General features: G+C 52.6%; 1 protein-coding gene across 1 annotated transcript; it reads left to right on the forward strand.

Annotated features, from left to right (window-relative positions):
* Positions 1–1,833: 1,833 nt before the first annotated feature.
* Positions 1,834–8,432, forward strand: PFICI_07101 (uncharacterized protein; the record flags this gene model as incomplete). Its single annotated transcript, XM_007835682.1, has 3 exons — positions 1,834–2,126; positions 2,202–2,493; positions 2,550–8,432. 3 exons carry the CDS (start codon positions 1,834–1,836, stop codon positions 8,430–8,432), a joined length of 6,468 nt encoding a protein of 2,155 aa, XP_007833873.1.
* Between the last annotated feature and the right edge of the window lie 2,513 nt (positions 8,433–10,945).

Consider the following 10,945-nt stretch of genomic DNA (forward strand, 5'->3'; position numbering starts at 1 on the left):
GAATATGCGCTGCAGCTGCTACGGATGCATTTGCCATACCCCTGAACCCATGAGCATAATCAATGCTTGGTAGTCACTTTGATGGAAGACTTCTTCGGATGAAAAAGAAGAAGAAAAACAAGAATCTGCTATCAAACGCCAGCTCATCCCACCGCTGTTCGGTCTCTCGACGCCTCGCTTGTGCCTGTCCCAAAATCCTGTTCATTTTGAGAATATGTTACTACCACTATGATCTCATACAATTGGCATGAGTAAGGCTTGATTACACACGCGGCCGTCTCTTCCAGGCAGGACGCCGTCGAAGCCGTCGAGAACGTTCCTGCATCGCGATCGAAGCATTTTGCAGATCATCCAATTCTTGCACACCTGTACGTAACAGCAGCTCTGGACCATCATGGATAAGTTTTAGTTGGGCTCATCTCTCGACGACGGCAAGTTTGTCGGTACGAAAGGCTATTCATCTCATCTCCACTGTTGAGCGAGGTAGGCTGCCGCCACGCCACGAGCCCTTACCGAGGCTTGTTCTGCTGCTCATCATGGTCCAGCCGCATCTGACAAAGATAGTACGGAGGCAGGAACCCAGAGTTGCAAGAGGAAACCCAGCCCTCAGTCTTGCCAGGCACGCGCATCAAAGATGAAAAGTCCACAACAAACATATTCCAGCCGCGCTCATCTGCTGCGCCAATGTGGCAAGAGATGAGACTATCGGTATTCTCTGCATAGTAGGATGCGCCGGCGAACCAAATGTTCGGACTCACAAAGCTAGTACGGCTCGTCCCACATGCGACTGATGGCGCAGAACCAATTCAGCAACCTGCAACCAACGTGTCAACTGGGATCGTGGCTAAAAGAATAAATCATCACCTTAATCTTTTTTTTATTCTGCTTCTTTACACTGTTCCAGTTGTTCCCTGCGCACGGGGGGCGGGGGCGCAGTGAATACGGGTGTACTATCTTCGTTTATCGTTGTCTAGGCGGAAAGTCTCTGCGCTGCGGCCCTTCGCGGAGTTCCCCAACGGCACGCGCGACCCACCCGCCGGCGCGCTTGCGAGTAACGAGCACCACGATCGGCGTGAAATCATGAGCAATGTGGTCGACTGTTCAATCTCGTCTGGACTGTGCGCCGTTTCAGGTAGCCTATGTTCTCAGTATCAGTCAATCTGATACTGGCTTTCCACCAAGCGTTGGTGGTCCTGAGCCTGGGTCTAAGTGCTCAGGTTTGGACCATGATCTAAGGGCACACACGGCATGTCTGGCGTGCTCACCAGACGTGTGATATTCCCGCCTCATCCGGTGGATATGCATACTCTAGACACCGGACAGGGGTCATGGATCTCTGAGGTTCTCGCCGTGATGTGTAGCCATGATTTCACGACGCCTGTTCCCTGGCGGCCGGACAACGCTTCGCACGGCATAGGGAGCCACGCCTTAGCTTCAGGTGGTAGCCTTATCGTACAGACTCACCGTCCTAAAGCGGAAAAACCACTATGATCGTCCCAGGAGGCTTTCGGTCGCCGAAGAAGACGCAAGACCAACAAGATCTGCCACCCGGTACTTAGGGATGGATACGTCTGAGGGGGTGTGTCTGTTCACCGTGTGCGCTTCCGCATACACACCCTTCGTTAAGCTTTGTCGTCTGAGTAGATGATCCAAGGGCTATATCGAGATACCACCTGTGGCAGGACGCCACTAGTGTATGTTATATTTGGTACACGCTCCTGTATTATATCGACGTGAGCTTGATATATAAGGTCATTCTGCCCTCCTGCCTCCAACTTAGTCTTGGGGGATCATTATCCGACTTCACTCAGATACTGAGCCGCGCCTTACATAATGGCGGAACAGATGTCTTATCTCCTTTTTGGAGACCAGTCTCTTGACACACACGGCTTTTTGGCCGATTTTTACAGACAAGGGAATCCGAGCATTCTCGCCAAGACGTTTCTCCAGCGAGCGGGAGATTCTTTGAGAGACGAGATCGATAGACTTCCCCGATGCCAAAGAGACCGAATTCCCCAGTTCAGGACTCTGCAACAGCTAAACGAAAGATACCATCAACAAACGATCAAATTTCCAGGAATTGACAGTGCCCTGCTCTGTATAACACAACTGGCCCATTATATTGAGTAGGTAGCCCAATGTGGACAGTGGACAGAGGTCTACTCCATGATTGGCCAAGACTGCCACTAACACGATTATAGTCGATCGGAAAAAGAGCACCAGGATGTCACTGCGGCCGAAAACACATACCTCTCCGGTCTCTGCACTGGTCTTTTCGCCGCCACGGCGATCGCGTCGAGCCCGTCACTCTCCTCGCTGCTCCCGATAGCAGTTCAAGTTTCTTTGATGGCATATAGAGTTGGATCACATGTCGCGTCTCTTGCAGAACGGCTGAGTCCTTCAGACGAAAGATCCGAAAGCTGGACATATGTTGTCCCTGGAGCAAAAGAAACAGATGCAAAGCCTATCCTTGCAGAATTCCACGAGACAGAGGTATGCCCCGCAACACATCGTTTTACCCTTTACATTTTGTTAATAACCTTGTACAGGGAATCTCGCCTGCCGCTCAAGCTTATGTCAGCGCCGTGTCTGCCAGTAATATTGCGATTTCGGGTCCTCCTGCGACATTGAAGTCCCTTTTCAGCAAAGATCTATTCGAGTCGAGGCCGACAGCCATCCCTGTGTACGGGCCATACCATGCACCGCATCTTCATGCTGCTGCAAATCTCGATAAGATCTTGAGGCTGGATGATGAGGCTGTTACCGCCGCATTCGACGGGTCCAAGCCTCGCAGTCACATCGTCTCTTGCGTGACAGGGCAGTCTTTTCCTGAGACAGACACCAAATCCCTTTTGAAGGCAGTCGTTCACGAGATTCTGAACGAGCCGCTGTTGTTCCACAAGGCACTCAAGGGAAGCCTCAATAGTGCAAAGGAGTTCAAGGGCTCCAGGGTCCTGGTGATCCCATATGGTCCCACACAAGCGGCCAGCACACTTGCCAACTTGTTGAAGGCACAGACAAAACTCGAAGTTGTCCTACGGACGCCGCCTCAGGTGTCACGTGAAAGCAACGGCGCAAGCATTGGTAACCATGGATCTTCGGGCAAGTGCAAACTTGCCATTGTGGGCATGGCCGGCCGGTTCCCCGATGCTGCCAGCCACGAAAAGCTCTGGGAGTTACTGGAGAAGGGTATTGACGCTCACCGCGTCGTGCCCGCTGACCGGTTTCCGGTCGAGACACACGTCGACCCCACTGGCAAAGCCATCAACACGAGCCACACGCCCTATGGGTGCTGGATTGAAAACCCCGGTCTCTTTGACCCCAGATTTTTCAATATGTCGCCGCGTGAAGCATTCCAGACAGATCCCATGCAGCGCATGGCGTTGACGACCGCCTATGAGGCTCTTGAGATGTCCGGCTATGTGCCCAATCGGACACCCTCCACGCGCCTAGACCGTATTGGTACCTTTTATGGTCAGACTTCCGATGATTGGCGTGAGATCAACGCCGCCCAGGAAGTGGACACCTACTATATTACGGGTGGTGTCCGTGCATTCGGCCCAGGCCGAATTAATTACCACTTTGGCTTCAGCGGCCCGAGCTTGAATATCGACACAGCCTGCTCATCCTCTGCCGCTGCTCTGCAAGTGGCTTGCACATCACTTTGGGCGAAGGAATGCGATACGGCCATTGTGGGAGGTCTCTCCTGCATGACAAATTCCGACATTTTTGCCGGATTGAGTCGCGGCCAATTCCTTTCCAAGAAGGGCAATTGCAACACATTTGACAATGATGCCGACGGCTACTGTCGCGCTGACGCGTGCGCTTCCGTCATCGTGAAGCGTCTCGACGATGCACTGGCAGACAAGGACAATATCCTCGCTGTTGTTCTTGGCACATCAACGAACCACTCTGCTGATGCTATTTCCATCACACATCCCCATGGCCCTACCCAATCTGTGCTGTCCAGAGCTATTCTGGATGAAGCTGGTGTTGATCCTTTGGATGTCGACTATGTTGAGATGCACGGCACAGGTACCCAGGCGGGTGATGGCACAGAGATGGTGTCCGTCACTGACGTGTTCGCTCCTGCAAATCGTCACCGAGCCTCTGATCGGCCCTTGTACCTGGGAGCCATCAAGTCCAACGTTGGGCACGGTGAAGCTGCATCCGGCATCACTGCTCTTAGCAAGGTTCTGTTAATGATGAAGAAGAATTCTATCCCCCCGCACGTTGGCATCAAGGGCGAGATCAATAAGACATTCCCCAAGGACCTTGGTGCAAGAGGTGTCAACATTGCCTTCCACAAGACACCCTTCCAGCGCAAGGACGGAAAGCCTCGTCGCATTTTTGTCAACAACTTCAGTGCTGCTGGCGGTAACACTGGTCTGCTCCTTGAAGATGGGCCCCGCTACAAGACGGCTGAGGCCGACCCTCGTAGTGTCCACGTCGTCACTGTCACTGCCAAGTCGAAATCAGCCATGATCCGAAATGCCGAGGGTCTTGTCCAGTGGATGGAGCAGAATCCATCAACGCCTGTCAGTGATGTTGCCTACACTACCACGGCACGCAAGATCCAACACTACTGGCGCATGAACGTTGCTGCTGGTTCACTGCCAGAGGCCATTCAGGCTATCAAGGAGCGTCTGAAGTCCACCTTTGTTCCTGTCTCGCCAGAACAACCCAAGGTTGCCTTCATGTTCACGGGACAAGGCTCGCACTACGCTGGCCTTGGAAAGGAGCTCTATGCCCACTATGCCATCTTCCGCGATGCCATCGATGAGTACGATCAGCTTGCAGGAATCCATGGCTTCCCATCCTTCTTGCCACTCATCGACGGTAGCGAGCCAGATGTTCAGAACCTGTCTCCTGTCGTTGTCCAACTGGGTCTATGCTCCTTTGAAATGGCCCTTGCCAGGCTCTGGCAGTCCTGGGGCATCCAACCAGGTGCTGTACTCGGCCACAGCCTGGGCGAATACGCGGCTTTGCATGTCGCCGGTGTACTCTCTGCTAGTGACACCATTTACCTTGTGGGTGCTCGTGCTCAGCTCCTGGTCAACAAGTGTACCGCCGGAACACATGCCATGCTTGCTGTTCAGGGGTCTGTTGAAACAGTCAAGGAGGCTCTCGGCGCTCGTGCTGAGTCTACCAATGTCGCTTGTATCAATGGTCCCCGCGAGACTGTCTTGAGCGGTGCATCCAGCGAAGTTGCTGAGATTGCTGAACAGCTTGGTGGCGCAGGCTTCAAGTGCACCCAGCTCAAGGTTCCTTTTGCCTTCCATTCGGCTCAGGTCGAGCCCATTCTGGATGACTTTGAGTCCTTGGCCCGCTCTGTGCGCTTTGAGACACCCAAGGTGCCGGTTATTTCACCACTCCTTGGCAAGCTCGTAGATAACGAGCCAATCAACCCTGCCTATCTTCGCAACCATGCTCGCGAGGCTGTCAACTTTTTGGGAGGACTTGTTTCCGCTCAGCAGTCTGGCATGATTGATGAAAAGACCGTCTGGCTCGAGGTTGGCCCTCACCCTGTGTGTGCCAACATGGTGAAGGCAGCATTCGGTGCCACCACCATTGCTGTTCCAACTTTGCGCCGCAATGAGGCCACTTACAAGACGCTCAGCAGCAGTCTCTGCACCTTGCACTCGGCTGGTCTGAACTTGGACTGGAACGAATTCCACCGAGATTTCGATGCCTCCGTCCGCCTGCTGGACCTACCTAGCTATGCGTTTGATTACAAGAACTACTGGCTACAGTACACTGGCGATTGGAGTTTGACCAAGAACCGTGGTGCACTCCCAGCATCCACCAAGGCCATCGAGGCTCCCAAGCCCAAGCTTTCAACTACCACCGTGCAAAAGGTAGTCAGGGAAGAGGTCAAGGGCGACATTGCTATCCTTGAAACCGAGTCAGAAATGACTCGTGATGACCTGCGACTGGTTTGCTCGGGCCATATGGTCAACGGCACTGCGTTGACGCCATCTTCCCTCTACGGTGACATGGCCATCACTGCCTGCGAGTACGCGTATAAGTTGCTTCGTCCTGATGCCAAGAACATTGGCTGCAACGTCAGCCACATGGAAGTTCCCAAGACTTTGATCTTCAATGGTAAAGCGAAGAGTCAGGTCCTGCGCATGTCTGTCAAGGCCAATGCCGCAGAAGGCTTCGCCGACCTGTCCTGGACCAGTGGTGAAGGTGCCCAGAAGACCGAGCATGCCAACTGCAAGGTCTTCTTTGGGGACAACGAAGAGTGGCTCGGTGAATTTGAACGGGTCAACTACTTGATCAAGTCTCGAATCGACGCTCTCCGGGCTGCAGAGCAACGTGGTGATGCTTCCAAGATCGGACGTGGTCTGGCTTATAAGCTGTTTGCTGCACTTGTTGACTACGATCGCCGCTATCGTGGTATGGAATCAGTCATCCTTGATAGTGAGACATGCGAGGCTACTGCCAAGGTTGTTTTCCAAACAAGCCCCGAAGACGGCACGTTCCACACTGCTCCCTACTGGATCGACAGTGTCTGCCATATTTCAGGTTTCATTCTGAACGGCTCCGATGCTATCGATTCGCGCGAACAAGTCTTCATCTCTCACGGCTGGGGATCAATGCGTTTTGCCGAGCGTCTTTCTGCCGAGAAGACTTACCAGACCTACATTCGCATGCAGAACGTCAAGGGCAGCAAAATGATGTCTGGCGATGCCTATATTTTTGATGGCGACAAGTTGATCGGCATTGCTGGCGATGTTCGCTTCCAAGCAATCCCACGCAAGGTGCTCAATGTCGTACTTCCTCCCCAGGGTGCTGCGGCTGCTGGTTCGGCACCCGCTCGTGCACCAGCCGCTGCTGCGAAGCCAGCTGCAAAGGCCGCCCCCAAGGAGAAGAAGCAGGTCACCTCAGCTAATCTTCCAGCTGTCAACAAGAGTCTCACCAAGAACTCTGTTGTTGCTCAGGTTATGGAAATCATTGCCAAGGAGACTGGAGTTAGCCATGACGAATTGGCAGACAATATTGCCTTTTCCGATCTTGGTGTCGACTCTCTGATGGGTCTCACCATTAGCGGCAGGCTTCGCGAGGAGCTTGAGCTGAATGTCGATTCTCATGCCTTCAATGACCATGCTACCGTTGGTGCCTTCAAGGCCTTCCTGGCTCAATTTGAAAGTGCTGACGCAGCAATGGTTGAGGAGAATGCGCACTCCAGCGCATCTTCTGACAGTGCTGACATGGAGACTGAATCCAACTTCACCACTCCCTCTGACGATAGTGAGAAGGACGAGGTCAAGGGCGACGCACCTGCTGCCGATGGCAATGTCAGCGAGCTTCAAGACATTGTACGCTCTACCATCAGTGCAGAGATGGGAGTCGAGGTTGAAGAGGTCATTGCGGCCCCAGACCTAGCAGCACTTGGCATGGACTCTCTTATGAGTTTGTCCATCTTGGGTATCCTGCGTGAGAAGACTGGCTTGAACATTCCTTCTGACCTTCTTGGACACAACCCTTCGCTCAAAGACATTGAGAAGGCTCTCGGAATTGAGGACAAGCCCAAGCGTGCTGCTCCCAAGTCAGCTAAGCAGGAGCCTGCAAAGCCGGAGCCAAAGGTCCAAGGCGAGGCAAAGGCTCATACCAACCCTGTCGATAACTACCCACACCGCAAGGCAACATCTGTCCTGCTTCAGGGCAACCACCGTACCGCGAAGAAGCAGCTGTTCATGATTCCTGATGGCAGTGGTAGCGCTACTTCGTACACGGAGATTTCAGAGGTTGGCTCTGACGTTGCCGTATGGGGCCTCTTCTCGCCATTCATGAAGACTCCCGACGAGTACAACTGCGGTGTCTACGGCATGGCTACAAAGTTTATCCAAGAGATGAAACGCCGTCAACCTGAGGGACCCTATGCTGTGGCCGGATGGAGTGCAGGCGGAGTTATTGCCTACGAGATCGTCAACCAACTGACAAAGGCGAATGAGGAGGTGTCTAATCTCCTCATCATTGACGCTCCGTGCCCAATTACGATTGAGCCTCTCCCGGCTGGTCTCCACGCCTGGTTTGCATCCATTGGTCTGCTCGGTGAGGGCGACGATGCCGAGGCCAAGAAGATTCCAGAGTGGTTGCTTCCCCACTTTGCGGCTTCCGTTACTGCCCTGTCCAACTATGACGCCGAGCCTATCCCGGCCGACAAGTGCCCCAAGGTCACTGTCATCTGGTGCGAGGACGGTGTTTGCAAGCTCCCTACCGATCCCCGACCTGACCCCTACCCGACTGGTCACGCCCTCTTCCTTCTTGACAACCGGTCCGACTTTGGCCCCAACCGATGGGATGAATATCTTGACAGCAAAAAGATGACATTCCATCACATGCCGGGCAACCACTTCTCCATGATGCACGGTCCCTTGGCCAAGCAACTTGGCGGCTTCATGCGTGATGGCATGAAATCATGAGTCCTGTTGATTGGACTTCTCTCCTTTGCATTTACATTATAAACCAGCATCTGTACATAGGAGGAATGGACACGCTCCTTGTATAATTTCCAAGATTTAGCTTTTTCCATCAGCGGGACTACAGCGAAATTAATGTGTGGGAAACTCGGATTCGGGAATGAGAGGATATATGGTGTGGACAGGTTTTCTTCATGATCTAATATGAAATTGCTATAGACTACAGTACCAAATTGGCGCATTGAATTTAGGCATTTTAATTTAAACCCCATGACTTGAATACGACTTTTCTCATCAAACATTTTGATTGCAATAATCTTGAACAACTCAGCTGAAGCTGGCGCTGGCTAGAGTGTCGTGGCTCCCCCACCTTGTCAGAGGCCGCGGCAGCTGCCTGGGATTTTTGGGGCTCTCTCCATCACCATCCCCTTCATTCAGCTGTATTTTCGGGATTTGATCGTCACAATAGAGCTGCTGTCCATCTTTACGGGCAATTGATTCCGTCATGGTCTCCTCGTCCTATTGCCTATTTTGTCTGCCATTTGCTGCAGATGTTGTGCTCTGTCACAAATCCACGTGCCCACAAGTGATGATTCAAGACCTTCTCGGACGGGACCTGCCGTCGTCATCGCTCCTCGCGAGCGTACCTATATCGAGGCTGAGGTCAATGCGCGTGGCAGGTGTAACACACCTAACCCACGACGCACGCTGTCAAGGCAGGTAGGGACCATTTCCCAAGCAGGGAACGCAGAGGCGTTATTTAGCTACTGCTCTCCACATACATATTTCAACGTCACACGGGAAGCTACGGAGACAATAGCCTATGCATGTGTAACGACACATCATGAATACAGTCATTACCTGAAATGCGATCACGCAAGACATGAAAAGAGGACGGAGCCCGCTTGCCTGACGAAGACTGGTTTGTTGGATTGTCTGGGCGAGAAACACCAAGACAAAAATGGTCGCAGGCTCCTCCCCTTGGAGGATAATGGCAAGGAAAGGGCACGCGCCAGTGTTTTCGTTAATGGTCAAGAGACGAACCATGGCAGATGATGAAAGGAAAGCAAGAGTTTCCCGACTTTCAAGGTGTCAAAATGTCTTTTTCCTCTATGTGAGCAGTGGGGCAGCAACAACCACCCATACGCTCCATGATGAGGGAATGTGGTAGCACAGTCGCCAGGGGCATCAGCTGCTCACCTGAGGTGTGTACCAGTAGAAAGAGCACGTATCTCTTCAAATTACGGTGTCGATTCTGCTTGTCACGAGAAAGTTTTGCACATGGTCACATGATTTATTAATTACTGCCCTAACGTCTTGTCCAAGAGCGTTGAAGGTAGGTGGTTGACGATGGAGGGAGGCTTCCGCGTCCACATAACCGAGCCTATGGACGAGAGAGCTTTTGGATGACTTATTCCCATGGTCACTTCTCTACATTACTCAAGACTCAACAATTTGCAATCGCTTGGTCTACCTCCGCTCAACAAAAATGGCCAGAGCTCGCGTGTCAATATTGGCAACTGGGAACCACTGGGCACCACTGGGCACCACTGGGCACCACTGGGCACCACTGGGCACCACTGGGCACTGGAGGAAGGGGGGAGCAGCGAGGAGCAGCGGGGAGCAGAGGGAGGATGGGGATCTCAACTTTCGTGAGGCTCAAAGCCCGTCAGGAAGGCCCGGGGGACCGCTTCGCAGTCGCTCTCTGGACTCAGATACTACAAACAACAGCCAGATTGTAGAAGCACGTCCGATGTGTACATAAAACAAGCTGATAGGAGCAGGCCCAGTACTCTGGACTCACACCTCCCCTTCCTCATTCTCTCCCAAAGCAAGAGAGGACCTGACGGGTAGCTAGGAACTGACGACATAGCTTCCTCAGAGGCCGTATTCACTTCCGCTCCTGCCCCAGAAGCCTCCGGGATGAATCACTTGTACTAGGAAGCAAAGAGGAGAGGCGTACTAGCTGCATTCTACTCGGAGGTTATTCCGGAGCGAAGATGCACGTAGCAATTTTCGACAATCACCAGAGCACCAGTGTTTTGATACTTTCCAAGGTTTGCTCGTAATTGATGCCTTGAAGAATACTTTAGGCATAGCTTTTGCTCCAAGGGACTTGCTATCATTGGACGCTTCTAGACAAAGATCGAGATCAGATCTTACTTCCAGATCCCTTGTAGAATGAGGTACTCTCTTGTACTGTGAGTTCTAGGTACTTGGACAGTCGACTTTGTTGTTGGGTGTCCTTGGGGAAGGAAATTCTATTCCAGTGGTACCACACGCTGTAGCCTATGTACCTAGGTATATGGGTACGTGAAGTATCCTTCGCTCCCGCTTGGGGTACAAAATGGCAATACTTCTGCTTGGTCCATCCAGTAGCCCACAGTCGCACGGTAGCACGGTAGCGAAGAGCAAAGAAGCCCGCCCCGCTCTTATTTTTTTCTCTCTTCCCTTGCCCACTTTGCTCACGTCGGACTTGTCGCATCTTTGATGACTAAGGATCGTACGTGGTACCA

Source organism: Pestalotiopsis fici (genome assembly GCF_000516985.1).
Source record: "Pestalotiopsis fici W106-1 unplaced genomic scaffold PFICI_Scf_4, whole genome shotgun sequence".
In the NCBI taxonomy this organism is placed as follows: domain Eukaryota; kingdom Fungi; phylum Ascomycota; class Sordariomycetes; order Amphisphaeriales; family Sporocadaceae; genus Pestalotiopsis; species Pestalotiopsis fici.